This window comes from Perca fluviatilis, chromosome 22, assembly GCF_010015445.1.
Source record: "Perca fluviatilis chromosome 22, GENO_Pfluv_1.0, whole genome shotgun sequence".
Taxonomy (NCBI): Eukaryota; Metazoa; Chordata; class Actinopteri; order Perciformes; family Percidae; genus Perca; species Perca fluviatilis.
In genome coordinates, this window is record NC_053133.1 from 16,081,358 (window position 1) to 16,103,895 (window position 22,538).

The 22,538-nt window shown below is 42.0% G+C and overlaps 1 protein-coding gene across 10 annotated transcripts in view; it reads left to right on the forward strand.

Moving 5' to 3' along the window:
• atp8a2 (ATPase phospholipid transporting 8A2) overlaps nucleotides 1-21,943 on the forward strand; it is a 55,230-nt gene extending 33,287 nt beyond the window's left edge. For 9 of the 10 annotated variants that reach the window (XM_039789439.1, XM_039789441.1, XM_039789440.1 and 6 more), the window contains 13 exons: nucleotides 488-660; nucleotides 4,811-4,994; nucleotides 6,217-6,327; nucleotides 8,419-8,493; nucleotides 11,328-11,450; nucleotides 12,014-12,092; nucleotides 12,189-12,250; nucleotides 12,841-12,897; nucleotides 14,400-14,507; nucleotides 16,333-16,421; nucleotides 16,613-16,717; nucleotides 19,731-19,822; nucleotides 20,408-21,943. In XM_039789439.1, the coding sequence (XP_039645373.1) occupies nucleotides 488-660; nucleotides 4,811-4,994; nucleotides 6,217-6,327; nucleotides 8,419-8,493; nucleotides 11,328-11,450; nucleotides 12,014-12,092; nucleotides 12,189-12,250; nucleotides 12,841-12,897; nucleotides 14,400-14,507; nucleotides 16,333-16,421; nucleotides 16,613-16,717; nucleotides 19,731-19,822; nucleotides 20,408-20,502 (1,353 nt within the window). In that variant the 3' untranslated portion in view covers nucleotides 20,503-21,943. Of the gene's footprint in view, nucleotides 1-487; nucleotides 661-4,810; nucleotides 4,995-6,216; nucleotides 6,328-8,418; nucleotides 8,494-11,327; nucleotides 11,451-12,013; nucleotides 12,093-12,188; nucleotides 12,251-12,840; nucleotides 12,898-14,399; nucleotides 14,508-16,332; nucleotides 16,422-16,612; nucleotides 16,718-17,541; nucleotides 17,573-19,730; nucleotides 19,823-20,407 lie in introns of all 10 variants that reach the window. The other variant, XR_005637927.1, reaches the window with a different exon arrangement.
• The last annotated feature ends 595 nt before the right edge of the window (nucleotides 21,944-22,538 follow it).

Genomic DNA, 22,538 nt, shown 5'->3' on the forward strand with positions numbered 1-22,538 from the left:
GTTTTGACCTTTCAACAAATTGTCTGCGTGTTTTGATGTGTGTGATTTGTATTTCCACCACTTACATTTCCACAAAAACATAAAACCTGAAAATGCCATCACTTGAAAGGGCCGCTGCCAGATCGCATCAGAAAAACATACATTTTCAGGGTGAGATTTAGATTTATGATTGGTTAGGGTACAGATAAGGATTGTTAGTGGTTAGGTTCAGGGTTAGAGGTTTGGTTTTCACTGTAAGCCAACCGTATTTCCTGATCCATCCTTATGAACACTGATGTGTGTTGTATGTTGCTGACTTGAACCAACTGTGGAAAAAATGTTGAAGATAAAAGCTTGTCAGTAAAAGCATGTTGATGACATGTGAAACTGTCAAACTAGTCTCTGAAGCTTAGTTTTGGGAGGGGACATGTAGAATATCTAGTCAATCTTCCTTTAAAGATCTAAGAAAGACCCAAACCCTCGTCTCTGTGTCTCTGTCTTCTTGCAGGCTACTCGTGCCACTCTGACAGCTCACTGTTCATCCCTGGGCGACTCTCTGAGGAAGGAAAATGAGCTGGCGCTGATCATCGATGGTCAGACGCTGAAATATGCACTGTCCTTCGAGCTTCGCCAGGCCTTCCTTGACTTGGCGTTGTCCTGCAAGGCTGTCATCTGCTGCCGGTAGGGACGACTCATTCATCCCACACATACGAATGCATAAGCAAACTTTTATTGCAGAGTATCTGCACAGGTCTTAAAAGCAGGAAAAGTTAGGAATTCGGAATTTACAAAAGACAAAAATATTAAAATTCAGTGCTTTACCTTGGGTCTATCTTGACCAAAAACTTGTGACCAAAAAACTGAAACAAATGTGTCTGCAAGAAGTCCAGACAAAGTCGACCGCAAAGCCTTGTTGTCCACTTGCTTATTGTCCTGCACCTGTACCCAAGGTTTTCTTTAATTCTACTCAGACATGACAAGAATGGTCTTCCTCAGGCAAAGGTGAGGTTGTGAGCTGTGATGACACCTTGGACATCATCTATGAAATTAATCCTAATGACTGTCAAAAGCTTGATTGCATGTTGGCAGGAGAAGGTTGGTGAGAGTGGGTGTCATTGTGGTCGAAATCCTCAAACTGCTCTTTTTTAATAAAGTAAGCCAATCAGCAACTGGAGGCACCTATTTAAAAAAAAAAAAAAAAAAAAAAAAGATCCATTGAGTATCACCCTATACAGATTCATTCTCACCCTGTTTTTTGTTTGATAAAGAGAGATAGTGTCAGTGTGTGTGCATGTGCAGGCCTGTATACCTGCATGCATGTATATAAAGGTTGTCGGTTGCACAGGGTCAGCAAGTGAACAAGAATGATAAAAGCCTGTCCTGGTGCACAGCAGGAGTAATGTAATACACTACGCCGCTTGGAAATGTCAAAGCAATGACTCACTTACTGTTGGCACCCTAGGAATGGGCACCAACACACACAGACACACACACACACAGACATTCCCATTATACATTTCCATTCATACAAAGTGCACTCTGTTCATAGAATGTTTACTGCTTGTTCCCTTTTTTGGTCATGTTCCACTCAGCACCATCTGTGATGTTTAACAAAAGAGTTTCCACTCTCCTTCTATGTGTGTGATCGTACGCGTACATGTGTGTGTGCAGCCAGGAGGGAAGTAATTGACTCTCCCTTGCATATCCAGGCCATATCCGGACTCAGGTCTCACAGGCCTTGCAAACAGCCTCCAGCTTCCTTTCCTCTATCCTTCACTCCATCGCTCTTTTTATGTGCACATCTCTCCTTCCCTACTTCCTCCTCCCCTTCACATCTCTCTCGCTACCCTGGTTAGGGCTGGGTATCCAACATCAAATGGTCTGATTCAAAGGGAGTTCCTGATTTAAAGCAAAATGTTGCCGCCCTGGAAATGCGTGCAAAAGAGCAAACTTGAGGTACTCAACTGTTGAGGAGCATGGTGGAGTTTGGATGAAAAGCCTTCATTAAATACATAGCTTATTCATAAATAAGGTCTTCATCAGGTTGCTCCTCTATGCATGAGTACCTGAGGTTTGCGTTTTCGCACATTTTGAAGGTTTTAACCCTTTTTCAATAGGAGCACCAGCATCCCAAGTGCATTTACCCTTTGAACATTTTGGATTTTTTTGGCCATATTTTATATAAGCAGTTAGTTCTTGTACAGCTGCTTGTGTTTAGACAATATTTAACATTTGAGGGATTTGGCTCCAAAAAGGGTTTTGTAGAAAAAAATCTTTTATATTTATCAAAGTAAGAAATCAGGAACAAATCTTGACTCTAGTAGATATTTGTATTTTGTACTATAGGTTGGTGCTTCCCAAGGGTTTTGTTGCTCAGATTCTTTAATTTGAATAATTATTAGAGGCCAGATGAGATAAAACTGAACCAAAACAAAGAAAAGTTGAATCTCACAATGCCTTGGGAGGTCCTGACCCGCATGTTGGGAGCCACTGCTGTAGGCAATTCCTGTTGTGAGTGTGGCACAAAACTGTTAATAAGGTGCCTGTACATAATGAGCTGAGCTGTAGCTTTGACTTTTAAGACTTTCAAGTATCTCACCTTGTGTGTGTGTGTGTGTGTGTGTGTGTGTCTGTCTCTCTCTCTCTCAGGGGCGGGTGCACTAGTACGCATGGCTTCCTGACTTCACTGTGCATTTGTTTATAGGAGGACTTAGCGGCTGCTTATTTTCTGCTCAGTTCCACCACGAAGAGCACTGGGAGCCTTTCATCTCCTCCAACGCCACTTTACACAAATCCAGACACTGTCAGCAGTGTTTAGAGGAAAGGTAGAGTGAGAGAGAGAGAGAGATAAAGAGAGATTTGTGGTCAGAGGCCAAGAGACGCACAGGCAGACACACACACACTTCAGACGCAGAATCGGGAAACACAAAGAGCAGAGGTTGATCCCATCCTTCTGCAACGACTACAGAGGCCAAGACTCTCTAAGGTTTTCATGTGTGGTGGGAGTGTGTGTGTGTGTGTGTGTGTGTTTTTCTGTTTTTGCACATGCCTATGTATGAATACTAAGCAGACCACCCAGCTCTGTGGTTTCAGCTTGACCGGTACTTGATCCTTCTTACATATTCATAGGAGATAGACCGTCTTTATGACCTGTGGGCTCCAGCCGGATGTGTGTGTGAAGGGTCATACATCTGCTCATAATTTCATTTATTCATATCTTCATCAAAGCATCATGCTGCATTCTGTTTGCATGTGACGGGTCATGCAGCTGCACGTAATTAGATTTTGTAATATCATTATCCGAGCACTGACGTGCACAGTGGGGATTTGATGGAAGACTTAAGAGTTAGAGCTGTACTTGACACACGCAGAGAAACCGTCATTTTGAAAGTGACTCCTCCTCTTTCTAGGAACAGTTTGAAGTATTGTCCACACAATAGCCTGGTGTTGATACTCAAATTACTTTCACATAATGCATCACTGAGGCTCAGGTAATTACTATAATCAGGGAAATGTAATATAAATATTTAATATCTGGATTTGGGTTAGTCTCTTGTAATGCAGCCAAAAGACAAATGGCCTACTGTAACTAACTAATAGACACCACGTTTTATATCAAACACAAATATTTCATCTTGTCATACTGCACATGTGCCCCTACAGTTGCAAGTCCTGTACTGTGGGAAACTTACTTTGTTATTCAAGTTTAATCCCAGTATCGGTTTTCTCCCATGTCTCTCTTCCTTTGTAGATATATTTGTTTTCACAGTACAGGTTGCAGGTAGTAAGAACAAGACTCACTTAAGCTGTGTGCATGTGAATGACAGGCAGTAGGAACGCCTCCTCATACAAAGCATGTTTTGAAAGTTGAGATGAGGACAAATTTCCTGATATATCTCCCTAAAACTATTATCCAAAGCTGAACTTTTAACTAATATAACTTTTCAACTACAAATGCACATGAGAAGCAGGATTGTATAAATGTCTTAATAGCTTGGCAAAAAAGAAACCCTCCTTCTCTCGTCACTGCTTCACAAAACGAACAATGTGAGCCGATCAAAACCTCCAGAATAGATACTAAATGGACCTTGTGGTACTGTTTCCAAAGTCAAGAATGAACTTTGAATCAGTTTTGAAACCAACATGGATAAGACCTTAACATGCTCAGAAAAGAATGGTGGAAGAAATTAAGGATTGATGGGGAAAAAAACACTTCCAAAACCTCTTTTAGTAAAGCCAAACTAGAAAACCAATACAACAGAGGGCATCGGTTGGAGCTGTTTTCTCATTTGTCCGCAGGTGTAACACATGGCACCATAAAATGAAAGAATATCCACAGTACTTCAGCAAAAGCAGCATAACGCCCCACTATCGTCTCTCAGTGGCCCCGAGGGAAACGTCTGTAAGCGAGCCTCCCTTCCCTGGGTCCTTCATTGTCACTGAAGAGACAGAACTGGTTATGGACAGAAGAATCAGTGATACAGGTCAAGAGGGTGGAGTACCACTGGAAGCTCTCTGAACACACATGCACACACTCTGAGGCACTCACATGTATGCAGATGTGCATAAACACACACCGCTGTAAACATACTGTACACATACATGTGCGTGCGTGTGTGTCGATTTTTCTTTTCCCTTTCAACGGTTTCCCACTCCTAGGTTTTCAGGCTTTATTCTTTCCTAATTGCAAGCATCTTTGTTTATTTCCCCTCAATCTCAAAATGTATTTCTTCTTTTCTTTCATTCTCACAGTATTCTTTTATCTCTCCCAGTACAGCTGTGTACACATAAACCAACCATCTCTGTCTATCTTTTCCTGTTGTTTCTGCAGAGTGTCTCCGCTGCAGAAGTCTGAGATTGTGGATATGGTGAAGAAATACGTTAAGGCTATCACGCTGGCGATAGGCGACGGTGCCAACGATGTGGGCATGATTCAGACGGCTCATGTTGGAGTGGGGATCAGTGGAAATGAGGGCATGCAGGCCACCAACTCTTCTGACTACTCCATAGCACAGGTAGGATGCAGACATAGCATGGAGACATGCAGAAGACAGTCGTTCATGCTTGGTTAGGGTCATACAGATATGTTACAGGCTTTATATGAATGTAGATAATGGATTCATGCTTGGTTGTCCACCCTGCTCAAGTGTCTTAAGGCAAGGCACTGAATTCTTACCTGCTCACTCTTCAGCAGATCCTGATCTTTGACCTCCCTGGAGGGGGACAACTGGAATGAGAATTTACTTACAGAGGTCACTCAGTATCATGTAATCAATGCAAACAGCTCATAACAAGTGTTTCTATTCTTACAACAAAACAAAGAAGTCCGGAAAGTCCACAAAAAAATCGTGTCAGAAAGTGGGTTAATTGTATACAAACTATTAAATAAATTCAGTCTTTTTTTTTTAATGCTAAAATGTATTTGATGTTAAAACTTCAACACAAATCACTTGAAAAGAGTAATCATTTAGAAGAAATGTGTTAAGCTTGAGGCATTATTATCCACTTTTCCCCAAATTTCTCAATTTGTTTAAATAAAAAGATTGTCCCAACAGGACAGCTAAAAAGCTCCCATTAGTGCTGAGAAGATTAGTTGATTATTTAATTTGACAGGAAATTAATTGAAATTCTGATGGTTCTTTAATCATGTAAATCATTTATTAATGAAGAATATCAGACGTCCCCTTGTGAATTAAATATCTTAGGATTTTGCACTGTTGGTCAGACAAAACAAGTTGTTTGAAGAGGTCACTCTGGGAAATTGTGATTTTCACTACTTTCTGACATTTTATAGACTAAACTACCATACTAAACAAGAAACAAAATAATAATAATATTACAGATAAATTATTGAAAGATTAATTGATAAGTAAATATTTGTTATTTTCAACTCTAGTTACCATTATCTTTGTGACCCGTAGTGACAACTTGATGCAAACGTGAACTGGATGAAATGAGCCAGAGGGTTCTCCTAATTACTGAGGAGTCTTATCTTTTCTGTCTCTGTCTCACACAAATGCATTCTGTCACTTTCACTGTTTGTGTTGTTTATCTTTCAGCCTTTGGGCATCTTGCACAACTTCTCAGTATCAGTAGGCCGCCTCTTTCTTGTCTCCCAGTCACATTCTTAATATTCTCTCTGTTCCCTTTCTATCTCAAATTTTCTTTTTTAACTCTCTTCTTTCTTTTAATTATAGTAATGAATCTCTCTCTCCTCTCTTTTTCCCTGATTGGTAGTTCTCCTACCTAGAGAAGCTTCTATTGGTCCATGGGGCGTGGAGCTACAACCGTGTCACCAAGTGCATCCTCTACTGTTTCTATAAGAATGTGGTCCTCTACATTATAGAGGTAGGAGCTTCACCACCACACCCTCTCTGTTACACACACACACACACACACACACACACACACACACACACACACACACACACACACACACACATTAACAGAGACATTTTGCAGCTGTTTGTCGACATGGCTGACAGTGATGGAAGAGGTACCCTTCTGGTGTCTGCTTTCTGTCTCTTTTGCACACACACAGAAAAAAAACGTGTGTTTAGATCAGCAGTGACAAGACCTTGGCTCCAAGGGTCGACAGCGTTGTGTGTGTGTGTGTGTGTGTGTGTGTGTGTGTGTGTGTGTGTGTGTGTGTGTGTGTGTGTGTGTGTGTGTGTGTGTGTGTGTGTGTGTGTGTGTGTGTGTGTGTGTGTGTGTGTGAGATGAAGGGGCACACCGCGGCCCTGGCCTGCCTGTTATGAGGGGTATGTGTCAGCTGTGCTCTACCCCCTGCTCACCCCTCTGTCTCACATTAAGGATGCCAGCAGGTGCAGGTCCTCATGGAAGACTACTGTCCCACTCACACCACCACTCTGTGCCTGTGTATGTGTGTATAGGTGTGTGTTTCCATGATTATCTCACATGATTGGCTCTCTGCAGGGCACACTGGGCCAAAGGTTAGAGACTATCTGTGTGTGTGTGTGTGTGTGTGTGTGTGTGTGTGTGTGTGTGTGTGTGTGTGTGTGTGTGTGTGTGTGTGTGTGTGTGTGTGTGTGTGTGTGTGTGTGTGTGTGTGTGCTCTGTATGCCCCAGGAATGCCACAACTCCCACCAGTGGCCCAAAACATCTTCTCTATCTGCCATTCAGATCAGCCTACGTCTGCCCTGTGTGTATGAAGGTGTTAATAAAGGTTTCCCCTGGACCAGAGTCATATTTAGACACTGTGTTTTCAGTAAATTAAGTTCTACAAAATCAGAAAGTGGTTTCAGAGGCAGCCACAACCTGCGTGAGGAATGCATTTAAAACTTCCTGCCAGAAGACTTAATTTTTTTTTTTGGGTTGTGAATGAAGTTTTTTTTTTTTTTTTTTTTTTTTTTTTTTTTTTTATTTTTATATTTATTTTAATAAATTTTTTTTTTTTTAAAAATAATTATTATAAATAAATTAATTTTTTTTTTTTTTTTTTTTTTTTTTTTTTTTTTTTTTTTTGTTTTTTTTTTTAAATTTTTTATAAATTTTTTTTTAAATCCCTTTTTTTTTTTTTTTTTTTTTTTTTTTTTTTTAAAATTTTTATGGAAAAGGATACAATGTTGCCAAAAATGAGTAATAAAAATACATTTACACAAAGACATTTATGAAGAAAAAGTACTATTTTCCAGATCTCTGACTTGAATTCACCAACAGAAATCACCCATTGCGAGGAAGTTTGTTCAGAAGGAATGTTTGCTCTCTTCCTATTTCTTGCTATATAAAGGTACTTTATTGTCACATACACATACATGTAGCGAAATTCATTCTCTGCATTTAACCCATCCCTCAAGGGAGCAGTGGGCAGCCAATCACAGTGCCCGGGGACCAACTCCAGATCTGAGCCAGTTCCTTGATCAAGGGCACTGACTGGAGAACCTAGTACATGTTTTTGATGGTGGGGGAAACAGGAGCACAACGCAAACATGGGGATAACATGCAAACTCCACACAGAAAGGCCCGGAACGACCTGAATTTGAACCTAGAACCTTCTTGCTGTGAGGCCACAGTGCTAACCATTGGGCCAACATGCTGGAAGAAGAAAAAAAAAATATATATATATATATATATATATATAGTGATGTAACAAGAAGTTCTGGCCCATCATAGTCTTAAGTCTTGTAAACTATGACAAACCTTCACTCACATACCTGGATGTTACCTGATGAAGGTAACTGAAATGTATGTCATAACTAAAATAAAAGTGACTGACAGTGTGCAGGACTTTTGGTACTATAAAGTACAAAATGTTCTACGGAAGTTGTTTTTATTATGTGTTCATATCATTTTGTAAACAGAGGCACACATTTTGCTAACTCCCCCTGCTGTTTCCACTATCAGTACCTCCCTAAGGCAGATTTACCCTCTGCTATTGTTTCTCTCATCCCCTCTCATCCCTCTCTCTTTGTGTCCCAGCTCTGGTTTGCCTTTGTGAACGGGTTCTCTGGCCAGATCCTTTTTGAGCGCTGGTGTATAGGCCTCTACAACGTGGTGAGTACCGGCCCTCACTCCCTCTCAAACTCCCTCTTTTGCATTTCTCCACTCTCTGCGTAAGTCTCACCTATGAAGGTAAATATGGTGCAAAACGTGAGAGCTTGTAGAATACAATGTGAGAACTTGCAGAACAAAAAAATTTAACTTGTATGTTAAAATTTGCACTTGTAAAATAAAAATGTGCACTTGTAAAATAAAAATTTGCACTTGTAAAATAAAAATGTGCACTTGTAAAATAAAAATTTGCACTTGTAAAATAAAAATTTGCACTTGTAAAATAAAAATGTGCACTTGTAAAATAAAAATTTGCACTTGTAAAATAAAAATTTGCACTTGTAAAAATTATTCACATTTGAAGTCACAAAAAGAAAAAAAACATGAGAGCTTGTAAAAAAAATCTGAACTTGTAAATTGAAATTTGCACTTGTAGAAAAAATATTCACAAATGTGTAGATTGATATTTGCATGAACACAATGACAGCTGCAAACTTGTAATGCAACATTTACTCATGTACTTTTTTTTTTTACTCAGGTTGATTTTCCATCACAACCACAACTCAGTGATTACAACCTCTCGAATCTGTCACTGTATGCGCTCTCTCGCATCACCAAGAGGCGAATCGGCGCCGACTTTTGCAACACTTGTTGCGATACATTTGGTGCAAAACTAATTTGTACCTGTGGACTTAGGCTGTGGAGCTCTGATCCAACAGAACGGGGAAAGCAGGGTTTCTATCGCCAGATGAGGGACAACTCTGTCCGGCTTATTTAGCTATGTCGCATGGAAGCCTGGTTGAATAGCAAGCTAGCGTTAGCTAACTAACCAACCAGCCTGATTCTAAATAAATACCTTTTAATTATCTTAACACTTTTTAACAGTCAAACTGAAACACTGGCGGTGAGCTCCAGGTCCTGCAGACGGACCGTCACCAGCGGGTATCGGCCAGCGGAGCAACATCGCTATTATTGCCAGAAAGCTTCGCGCTGCCACCCTCGACGTGCAGTCGGAGCTCCAGCGGGACACAGAGAGCCCCGCACCCGGTAGCAGCTCACCGCTAGTGTTGGTGGAATAGCAAGCTAGCGTTAGCTAACTAACCAGCTTCTAAATAAATACCTTTTAGTTATCTAAACACTTTAACAGTCAAACTGAAACACTGGCGGTGAGCTCCAGGTCCTGCAGCCGCAGACGGACCGTCATCAGCGGGTAACACGTGCCAAGTTCTGCATCCCTGCCAAGACTTCCATCCATAAGGGGAAATAATGATTTTATAAGGCAAAGTAGCTACTGTTTAATTAAAATGTAGGCTATATACATTCCTTTGTCATGTTCATCAATGATGATTATAATTTTACAACGTTTAGAGACATCAATGTTTTATCAGACTATCATTTCCTTGCTACCTGGGTGCAAATCTCGGCAGCAACGAGGGTTAAGAGATGACGCATTATTCGGCAAAAATGATTGCTGCTGCCCGCGAGGTGGATGTAATTCTGCAGAAGCTATTGTTGCTGCCTGCGGGGTGCAATGATTGGCAGTGAGGCACAACATCAGCAAAGCAAGCTGTGGTCATGGCCGGGGATGTGCCGATGCTACCGGGTGCGGGGCTCTCCGTATCCGCTGGAGCTCCGACTGCAGGTCGAGGTCGGCAGCGAAGCTTTCTGGCAATAATAGCGATGTTGCTCCGCTGGCCGTTACCCGCTGGTGACGGTCCGTCTGCAGGACCTGGAGCTCACCGCCAGTGTTTCAGTTTGACTGTTAAAAGTGTTAAGATAATTAAAAGGTATTTATTTAGAATCAGGCTGGTTGGTTAGTTAGCTAACGCTTAGCTTGCTATTCAACCAGGCTTCCATGACATAGCTAAATAAGCCGGACAGAGTTGTCCCTCATCTGGCGATAGAAACCCTGCTTTCCCCGTTCTGTTGGATCAGAGCTCCACAGCCTAAGTCCACAGGTACAAATTAGTTTTGCACCAAATGTATCGCAACAAGTGTTGCAAAAGTCGAGGCGAGATTCGCCTTCTTTGTGATGCGAGAGCGCATACAGTGACAGATTCGAGAGGTTGTAATCACTGAGTTGTGGTTGTGATGGAAAATCAACCTGAGTAAAAAAAAAGTACATGAGTAAATGTTGCATTACAAGTTTGCGCGCTCGATTGTGTTCATGCAAATATCAATCTACACATTTGTGAATATTTTTTCTACAAGTGCAAATTTCAATTTACAAGTTCAGATTTTTTACAAGCTCTCATGTTTTTTTCTTTGTGACTTCAAATGTGAATAATTTTTACAAGTGCAAATTTTTATTTTACAAGTGCCTTTTTATTTTACAAGTGCAAATTTTTATTTTACAAGTGCACATTTTTATTTTACAAGTGCAAATTTTTATTTTACAAGTGCACATTTTTATTTTACAAGTGCAAATTTTAACATACAAGTTAAATTTTTTTGTTCTGCAAGTTCTCACATTGTATTCTACAAGCTCTCACGTTTTGCACCATATTTACCTTCATACTCACCCCCTCCCTGTTTTACTAAATCTCTCGCTCTCTACCTATCTATCAATCAATCTATACTTTTCTTCATATATATCTATATACATAGATATCTTCTTATCACTGCTCTTTCTGAATGCCAGAAACATTTGTATGCATGTGTGTGAGAGGTTTTTTTCTGTGTACTTAAGTCTGAATGCAGATGCCTTCAAGCTCCCCACTTTTAAAATATTATGAAGTTCCTTTTATGCCACTGCTGATATGAACACTGATTGTCCAGCGAGTCAAATTGTATACACTCTGTGTGTAAAGATGTGTCACATCTTGTGTGTGATGCAGATATTTACTGCACTGCCTCCATTCACTCTGGGGATATTTGACCGACCGTGCAGCCAGCAGAACATGCTCCGTTTCCCACAGCTCTACCGAATCACCCAGAATGCTGAGGGCTTCAACACCAAGGTACATGCACACCACAAGCACACGCACACACACTTACATTGCACACGCACACACACTTACATTGCACACGCACACACACACACACACACACACAAACACACACACACACACACACACACACACACACACACCATGTGCTGCATCTTAAGTCAAAGCTAAGTACTCTGCATTCGACTTGTCATGCCTTGTGGCTCATCTGTGGGATTGACGAGTGATGCCTGGTGTTTGTTTGGGACGCCGGTGAGTAAACAAGAGTGGCATGGAGACTGGGATGTTTCCATGGCAACTCCTAATAAGATTCATAGGGCCAGAATAAGGAAGTCTTTCATTTTAGAGTACACCAGCAACCCAACCTACTGTATGTGTGGGAGTGTGTGTTAATGTGTACAGTTCAGGAAAGCACTTTTGATGGCAAGAGCACAGTGGAAGTTGTGTGTTACTGTGAGGAATTGCTGGTTTTGTATGTTTTTATGTGTGGTGGCATATATGTGCTTTCACTCACTGACATTTCTCACTCTTTTCTCCCCTCTATCTCTCTTTCTGTCTCTCTCTCTGTCTTTCAGGTGTTTTGGGGTCACTGTATCAATGCACTGATTCATTCAATTATTCTCTTTTGGTTTCCGCTTAAAATGTTAGAGCATGGTAAGTGACATGCCCAAGTAACTCATCTACATTCCCATAATTCCGGCTGGTAACCCTTTGTCATTAGGTGTGTGTGTATGTGTGTGTTACCCACAGACACGTCATTCAGTGACGGTCAGGGAAATGACTACCTGTTTGTTGGAAACATGGTCTACACGGTAAGCATCTTACTTGTATGTTTGATGTGTTTATGTGTCTTTTTGTTTATATAATATAATTCAGTTTTTATTTCTGTGTCTTTTGGCATGCATTTGGCATATGCACAGTATTTGTGTACACACCAGCACTATGCTGCTTCCTCAGAGACGTTATGAGTCTCCAGTCAATCTCGTCATGTCTAGCCAGACTGTCTCTTCTCCACACTCATCCATCTGTTCTCTATATTCACTTGTCTATTTTACACTCTCACTATCATTTTACTCCCTACATTCCCATGTGAATTTTAGTGGTGTTTATTTGTTATGTGTATGTAGACTACAGGGGGGCTGTGGGGGTCCTGAGTTTTTTCACTGACATTGCTGAGTTTACTATATAACATTAATGTTTATTATCTCCACAGTCGCCAGCCAAGTAATCCTGTTTCTCTGTTTTTTTATTTGCTCTCCCTCGTGTGTGTGTGTGTGTGTGTGTGTGTGTGTGTGTGTGTGTGTGTGTGTGTGTGTGTGTGTGTGTGTGTGTGTGTGTGTGTGTGTGTGTGTGTGTGTGTGTGTGTGTGTGTGTGTGTGTGTGCGCGCGCCTATGTGTGTAGTATGTGGTAGTTACAGTATGTCTGAAAGCTGGAATAGAGACCACCGCTTGGACCAAGGTAAAAACATTAACACACTAATGCGCCACACCACGTGCTGTATTTTACTCAACCGTTGATAAATTAAGAGGAGGGGGTCCACTCGGTGATGATTTCAGTATGAGGTTTTCATATAATCTGGTCTAAATGATACATATTCAGGAAAGACATGGGAAAAGATGTGGTGTACCTTGATCTTGTGGTAGAGGTCTGAGGTTCCCTAAACAGCAGTTGCTTACACCACCCGCTTACACCACCCACCCAACCAGCTTTATCGTGGCTGCATTTCTTTCCCATTGCTCCTGTTCTATATTTCAAACTTACAAAAAAAAACTCCATGTCCAAGTGTTCATAAATTAACACTTCCTAACCATTCAAGTCAGGCATGTGCTGTGAAGCAGCTGCAAGAACTGTTGAATAAAGTATGCTTTAACAGATGAAACTTGCAAGGATTGAATGGACGCCGTTACTGCACGGCAAAGGAGAAAAACAGACCAGAAAACAGTGAGATTCCCATCTGTTAGATGAAGAGTAAATACATAAGAGCGAAACAGATTTAATTCAACATAGTCAACCTAGAGCCCAGATGTCCTCATTCCTTTCAAAGAATGTTTGATTCAAGTCATGAGAAATATATTTTTACACTCTAAATGGTGTTAACATCTTTCGGCTTAACATTAAACTTGCAATTTCAAGGATAAATGGCAGCTTCCCTTTCTCTGATATCCTTTACCGGGACTACACAAAGTTATCGCCTCAAGAGCTAACTGGGTAGAGTGTGTACCATTTTAAATCCGCACAGCGACTTGATTTTGAGTCCGGCCCAGGGCCCTCAACTGCAGGTCTTCCCCTCTGTCTTTCCCCTCTTTCCTCTCTGTCTAAATAAAGCTTAAAAATGTCTGTTTACTATCAAATTATACCACATACTAGATATACAGAACATCAGATTTCTTCAAATAATATTCAACAGCTAGGACAGTAAACTTTGCCTCAGCAAAATACAGTCAACTTAATTATGTTTTAAACAAGGAAATAAACGAACAAAGAATAATTAAACAAAACTAAGAATCCAAGTATTTGGTTCAAACATTTTGGAACAAAGTCAGCAGAGATGGATGTAGACTTTAGGACAACAGTAGCCATGATTTAGCTCATTTCTACTGTTGGAGAGAGTTATAGAGATTGGCAGGATGGACAGAAGGGTGCTGACACTTTTGTCCGTTCAGCTGTCCACACAACAGCCTGGCAGTAATGAAGCAGGGTCCCACTGGAATTCACACAGTGTCCCCTTTCAGCAGATCACAGAGAGCAGGACGAAAATATAGGAAGGAGTGAGAGAAAGGTTGTGTATATTCGGATGAGCTGGATGTAAACTATTTGACCTCACGCTGTCTTCTTCTCCGTCTCTTAATCTCCATCCTCACCTGCGCTCCCTCCCCTTCACTCCTTCCTCTCTCTCTCTCTCTCTCTCTCTCTCTCTCTCTCTCTCTCTCTCTCTCTCTCTCTCTCTCTCTCTGTTGTAGTTTTCCCACCTGGCGGTATGGGGAAGCATGGCGCTCTGGATGGTCTTCTTTGCTGTCTACTCCGCCATGTGGCCCACCATCCCCATCGCCCCTGACATGCTTGGCCAGGCAAGTCCCTCTCTATAAACACATGTCACTCATTTCAGTAACAGGGTGTAAGGGGGTTAAAATAGCCCTACCCTCTACATCTCTTTTCTGCAACCTCCATCACCTGCCCCTCCCTTGTTCTTGGTTGCCAATACATGGCGCCTTTCTGACTCACCTCTTGGGTGTTCCACGTCGGCACTGCTGGAGCCCCGGGGGAGATTTATGCCTTGCCAGCCCCTCTCACTAGGCTTCCTGCACCTGCTGCGTGTCACCCGAGCCCCATTTTTTTACTGCCCTCTGTGGAGGTGTTGACTCAAGAGGGTGGGCTGCTGCTGCTGGTGATGAGGATCCAGTGGGGGTGAGGAGAGTATAGATGGAGACCCCCCCTTGATTGAGAGATTTGTTTTAGAGTTTGGGGATCCGGTGGGGGTGAGGCGAGCTGCCCCACTGAGTATGTTGGGTAGAGAGTCTTGGAAGGGGAAGGGAATAGAGCTGTCTAAACTCCCCTTGGCCCATTAATTCAATTTGTGTCAGAAATCAGGAATGCGGTCAAATATCTCTGCAGCTGCTCAGTCTAACTGGGGAATGGTCAGAGACACTCAGCCACCCCCCCCCCAACCCCCAACCCTCCATCCCCCCGCCACCCCACAACTACCCTATTACCTCTCTTATTTCCCCTGCTCCCTCTATCTATATTTCCATCTGTCCATGGGCGACGGGGGATGGAAAAGAGCTGTATATTTCTGCTCAGAATAACTGTGGGTGTAAGTCTGTACATGTGAGAATTGATGTGCTATGTGTGTCCAGCTATGTGTTATTTGTGTTGATTGTAAAGCAGTGGAGACAAATAGTCTGTTTCTATGGATATAACAAAGCAGAGAAAATCATTTAGCATTCCTCCATCCTCAGAGTGTATAAAGACCATGTGATATAATGTGTGTCCAGTGCTGTGGAAATGAACTGTGTGCAGGTGTTTGTCACACAGAAAGCCGTAGAGTATGTCTATGTCCAGTTGGATCATCTATGACTTGGTTGTGATTCCAGGTGCTGCAGAGGATATTTCCTAATGGTTGTCCGATTCATTTTCCCCATTTCCTCTCCCTCTGGGAACCAAATTGTCTCTATATATGTGGATCCAAACAAAGGAAACACATGGTATAGGCAATAAAGTAGTAGAAGTTAAGGAAGTTCTGGTGCATAAAGTGTTTGTGACTGTTGACTTAAACGTTAACGCCTAGAGACAAAGACTTGCGAAACACCACAGAGATCTCGCAGATAACTAAAAGGGGAGATATTGGGTAATAAAGGGAAAATGGAGGGATTTACAGTAACAGGCGAGGACAAGCACCAGAAGATACAGTCACTAATAATGAAAGGAAGTTGTGAAAGGGTAAGATTGGCGCAAGCCACAGGAGAAACGTGTAGGAGTAAGAGGCATGGAGACAGACAGACGGACAAATTGAGACAGTGGTTAGACGCATGATTAATCCCTGGAGACAGACTGAGGATGAGGGTCAAAGGTCTATGAGGCTGTTTGCAGCTGGACTGCAGAGACCGGTGGGGTGGGGGTATGTGGTTACTCACTAGCATTTTTACCTTTTAGCATAGAAGCATTGTTTTTCAGCTGCGGGAATACTGTGTTAAATCCAGTTTGTGGTGTAGATCCTGGTTGTGAGAAAGCTGCTAACACTGGGGTTATTCTCACTGTGCTGTGAATGGCTTTCAATTTACTTGGTCTCACATTTCTCTTTGCCTTTTTTGCCTCATTGCAGAGAAAAATGACTTAATACTCAATTTGAATTAATATACGAGCGAAATAAATGGAGCCAGTGTGTTGTCATTGCAGGCTGGCAAGGTGATGCAGTGCTGGCACTTCTGGCTGGGACTGGTCCTGGTGCCTACTGCGTGTTTACTCAAAGACTACGCTTGGACCGCGTGAGTAGAACACATTTAATATAAATACATGGAAAATCCATACAGAGAGTATTTAACTTAACCGAGACGTTTACATAACCCATATTGAGTCTATGTCAACACTTACGCACACTTTATATTATGAATCACATGTGTATGCAAAGTAAAACACTTTCCATCATGGGTCTGATGAGCTTATTTCTGCTTTGTAGCACACGTCGCACTGTGAGGAAGTCTTTGCTAGAGGAGGTGCAGGAGTTGGAGGCTCGGGCCGTAGACCCAGGGGCAGCAGTACTTCGGGATGCCAGCGGCCGCAGGTATAGAGGATGCTAAAAAGCATCACGGGAGCTCACCTACATTCATATCCATTTTTTTTGTGTCAAAATCTTTTTTTTTTCGGTCTTTTATTTTAGGATTTCTTTTTTTTTAAAGAATAATCCATTATTATCAATATTAACACTATGTTCATGTGCAGATTCAGTATACAACTATAATATACTCAGAGGCCACCTTATTGGATACGCCTGTAAAATTTAATGCAATTCAATACAACTGTGCAGCTATAAATTCTACCTTTACAAAGATAATAATAGTTTTTATTGACACTGTCAGAAAGATTTTCATTTAACTAAATGTTTGTTACTGAGGTTGTAGTTTGCAGGGATGTTGAACTGGACTGCATCATAAACACCACCACGAACTACGGCCGCAATAATAAACATATAGTGAATTAGCACATCTCGGAAGGTTTTAACAACATAAAGGAAGAATATGTGGCAGAGCTGTTGTATTGAGTTGCATTAGATCGTATAGGTGTAACTAATAAAGGGGCCAGGGAGTGTATGTTTCTGTATGTGTGAAAATAAATGGCATTTTTAACTCCTTGGTGGCACCGTCCACAGGACCGAAGCCAAGGCTGAGGTCCCCTAGAGCCAGAGCTGTCCCATGCTCACAGAGGTAGTTTCTGGTTTGCACTGTCCCACTGTGTGAACTGTGACCTCCAATGACCTGTGTGCCCCACTGCAAGCTGCTTTGGACTGACCTTTGCTTGTTTTCCATTAACTTAGTTCACACCTCTCTCTGTTTTATCTTTTTCATGTTTCTCCTTTTTCCATTCCTCCATCTGTGGATTGCTTTATAGGTGGATCAATTTGAACTGCCGAACAGACCTGGTGTGTCTTCTGGATTTGTCTGTAGTTCTCTCTCTGTGATTTAGTTGTGTGGTGTAACTAGAGATGTGTTAGAAACTGTGCCATTGTGTAGTTTTGGGGGACATTTTTCTAAGTTATAGATACAGTATGGATCGTAGAGGTTTGACTGTTTGCTATCAGGGGTGGCAAGAAGTACTTGTACTTTACTTGAGTTTTTTTCCATTTTATGCTGCTTTATATTTCAACTTCACAACATTTCAGAGGGAAATATTGTTCTTTTTTACTTCACTACATTTATTTGACAGCTTTAGTTAATTTGCAGGTTCAGATTTCAAATTCAAAACATCCTAAAAACACCAAAACATGATTGTTTTTTTTATAGATCAAAAAACTACTAAACCGCATATAAAGTTAAAAAACAATCAACTAACACAATACATAGTTCATACATACATAGTATAGTACATTTTTGAATGCAGGACATGGTGATAATTATACTTTTATTTTAGGATCAGAGTACTTTTTTCCTCCATTGTTTGCTAGTAAGGATTGCAAAGAGTTGTATAATAATCTGCTTCAGGGTCAGATGTGAGTGAGTCACCCGGATAAGCTGCTTTCTCTGAGCAGTTTGAGCCTTGAAAAGAGGTAGAGGGGTCGGAGTTATGTTTTTAAAGGTGTGTAACCACACTGCTGCGCCTAACCCCTTCTCAAGGCCCTGTCCTGGACTGACCCTGCTTTGAAACCCAGGAAAGCAGGACTGAGTCCTTGTGCCCTTTCCATTTAGAATAAGGGAAGTAAAGTAGCGGTGTACAGAGAGCCAGTGGAGCAAAATGGAAAAGAGCACATCTGTATTTGTAGTTCCTGGGGAGGTCCTGGGGTAGGCATGGGAAAGGGCTGGAAAGGTAGAGTACAGGAGTGCCTCGAGGGAAGAGTTCAAACGAAGCACATCCTTGGGCCTTTTTTAATCTGATGTTAGCCAGAAAGATACATTATAGAAGGACAACTTAGTCACACTGATGTATGAGCCTTTCATTTATTTGTCCAGCCACCATTTATTCTTTTATCATTCACTCGGTACTGTCATCTATCTAACAGACATCATTTTTGTTGGCCAAAAACTTCTTGAGCAAACTTTAGAGCCCCTCAGTTTTCTTTCTCTTTTTTTGACAAACACTCTAGTGAAGGTTCCCAACAGTCACATGCAGTATTAAGAGTTTCCCAACTGCCTGATCCAAATCTTAACCTTGGGAAGGCTGGCTCTAGTCCATAACTACTCCGTTGATCATCACAAGTGCCAGGGAAACCCCTCCTGTGTGAATTTCATGCTCGATTGGCAGATAAATGTAGAAAATATATTCTGTCAAATAAAATTGGCAAAAAGAGACTTTTTGATTTGGCAATCACGAATACCGGTGTCCTTGTATTTACATCCAATGCCTCTGCCTTATGACTTTAATGGCTGTAATGATGATGATAAGAGTGGAGAGAGGTATCATTTGTTTTGTGTGCGTATGTGCGTGCCTGCATTTGTGTGCAATATCTGGAAAGGGCTTAGTTATTTTTGGTCACAGGAGGAGAGGAGCCGTGACGGCGTGTGGTCTCCGAACAGAGGATCCAGTCTTCTTCTTGGAAGGGGGGAGATGGAGAGGAGTGTTTGTGGGGGGGGGGGCTGAGGAATAGTTTACTGTGGATGTCCTGTTACCCTGCAGTCAGTTTATGACTTTTTGTGTGTTAAATTACATGTCAGAAGCAGTCAGTATCCAATCCACTTCATACCAAGGTTTCATTCTGGTTTTAAATCCATTTCACTTTGGTTTGCTCTCTGTGTGTTTCTGTGATGATCTGTGAAAGAGAAATGTACTTGGCTTATATCCTTCAGTGTTTTGCTCCAGGGAAGTTAAAGGTTGACGACTGTCTTTGATCATCACGCTGCCTTAAATCTGGGTGTAGCGAAGACATTATATTTTGACTTAAAAAGCAGCTTAACCTGCCACTGAAAGCAAAAAAAATGACAAAAGCACTGAGAAATATGTGCACTACTTTAAGAAATATTTCACAGTAGCTTGAAATGGTGTTGTGCTTTAGTGTTAAGTAGTCGAGTTTCTCTTTAATTACCAGTTATTAAGTGGCTATGTGCCGTCACTGTGGAGTAACTGATCTTTCTTTCCTTTCTCTGCAGTCTAAACGAACGAGCCCATCTGCTGACAAGAGTATTTAGGAAAACGCCTTCAAGCGTAGGACGTTCAAACTCGGTGCAGCAGACTGTGTCGCGTGAGTGTCCTTTCCAAACACATACTGTAACGCAGTCCTGCTTCAATACAGGCCTTAAGAGAGATAATTGTGTTTCATTCTTTCTCTTGTCCCTCTCATCACATGAAAAAATGTCTTAAAAAGACATATTAAGCTTTTACAATCATTGCGTATTCTACCAAAATAAACGTAAACGAAGAGAAGCTCTGTTTTCTATATATTTGAGTCCGATTGGTTTGGTGTTTTTTTTTTTTTTGCTTTTGTTTTTATTAAGGATGTCATTTGAACAATGCAGAGAGAGAATACTTTCTATTTTATGAAGCCCAGAAACAACAAATTGATTATAGTATACAGACAATATTTGGCCCGGAACACAGACCAGAAAAATAGAAACCCCTGTACATAGCTAGGCAATCCAGTATAACAGTCCTGTAATGAATACCACATTTGTGAAACTTGATTCAACTTTATGGTTGCAGTGTCTGCACACAAACACCCAATGTACTGAATAAAAACTGAAGTAAAGTGCGGCACAGCAATACATCATACAGGTGTGTTTCAACATTCATTTAAAATGTTCCTCCCTCCTCTTCTCTCACTCTGCAGATGGCTATGCCTTCTCTCAAGAGGAGCATGGCGTGGTGTCCCAATCCCAGGTTGTGCGCTCCTACGACACCACCCGCCAACGCCCCAGCCTCTAGCCCTACCCCTGACCAATGCTTCTGCTCACCGTAGCAACAGTTATCAAGGCGACAGCGGAGACAGACTTATGTGACACCCTCACGCCACTTGACCGACCCCTGCTGTTGCCTTACTGGAACTATGACCTGACCCCTCGCCGGGGGCGGGGTTAACGGTCAGGCGTGGTGACCGTTGCTGGCGCATAGAGGACTGACTGACTTGAGAGAACGGACCAGGCCGATGTTATGGAAAAAAACATTCTTCAAACTCAAACAAGCTGCACAGGCATGAGCAATCATAACCACGCACAGGCATGACAAGTCAAACTCAGACTGTTACTCATATCTGTATACCCCACAGACTGGGTTTGCTTTATGCCACTGTGTGTTTATCCGTGTGTTTGTGTGCGCGTGTGTGCATTCCTGTGCGTCTGTATCTGCCTGTGCATGGTATGTCTACACGCTTTGGCGCTCCTGTGTTTGTGTGCATGTGTGTTGGCCCGTGTGTGTTCGCTTCCACGGTTCTCCCTAATCTCTCTCGTGAGGTGGGTTTAGCTTGTCTGTCATCACATGCCCATGTGGGAGGGGAGGGGACGTAAAAATAAACACACACACACACATGCACTGATGAATTCCTTAAAAAGGGATGGAGGGAAGCAAAGACTAAGGTACGACGAAGCCTGAACCCCAGCTACAGCCCCCCGTCCCATCCCCCATCTGCCCCCCGTCCCATCACAGCATCAAGCCTCACTGCCAAACACCACAGAGATGCCACTGAGGCAGAACGCTCATGCCAAACTGGACCACCACCCTGCTGCAGCCCCTCCTACTCCTACTCCCACTGGGACTTCCTCTTGCTTATCACTCCTTGTACCTTCATTTCTTCCTATCTCTCCATCTCCTAGCCGCTCTGCAGCCTCCACGTCTCTCCTACTCTAGCACATCTCCTTGTCTTGGCCAGTTTTTAAAAAATCCACTTTGTTTCCTGTTGTTTCTGACGGCTCCTGTGATTCCTGATGCCGCCTGTCGAGCATCGTCAGCTGACATAGAAGCAACGAGCCTGGCATTAAAGCTTTCTCCTTCAGTTTAGTTGGACTTCCATTCTTTACTGGACTGTTTTTTTTTTTTAAACATTAAAGTGGACATTAATGTGTACGTGTTTATAATTTGTTTTCTCTCTTTTCATTAATGCCTGTTTTTGTACTCATATGTGGAGACATGTCTTAGAGGGAATATTTTTACTTGAACTAGTGCTAATAGGCATCCAAACAGAAGGGATCTGATTGAGACTCGCATGGATCATGTGTTTTTCTGGCTCTGGGATTTGTCTGAATCTAGAGTACATTGTGTGTGTGCTCTGTGTTGAGGACACTCTGGTTCAGGAATGCAAGACTGAAAGGGTGGGAGATGGGGGTTGTCCATCTGAGTCCTAATCATTAAATCTAATCAATCCATGGCCTGACTAAATGTCTCCGTCTCTTGACTGTAAGCTGTCTACTCCTTTTAATCAGTTGGCTTTTTTACGAGTCAAACTGTGGCTAGAGGGTAGTAGGAAGAGTCGGGTTTACCCCGTTTGCTTAAAAAGGATTTTTTAAAAAGGCTTGATTTGTACATAAGATGCATATTATTTCATACATTACCAGGATCAAACCTGTCCCAAACTCAGGAGAGTCAGTAAAGATAGACCATTAGACGATTAATACAGCCCCTGGACACTGGAGTCCAACTGGAGCTCCCTTTTCCCACCAACCTCCCTGGATTTGGCCCAGCCCAAACCGACTTCAGCTGCTCCAGTATGGAGAATCCATCGGGCCAAGCAGGAGCCAGAGAGCCATTTATGCTTTTCAACTGGTCCCCAAGGACCCACTCCGCTTTCCATATTACTGTAGTTTTTGGAGGAGCCTGCCAAAACTACACCTCCACATTATCATAGTTTGAAACTGCCCATTGTTGTGCTTTATTGTTCCTCCTCTCAATGAGTCGGGTGATGTGACAGGTATTTGGTCTGTCCACGGTGGGTGGTAGAGCTGTCGGTGAATGTGTGTAATTAGTGTTTC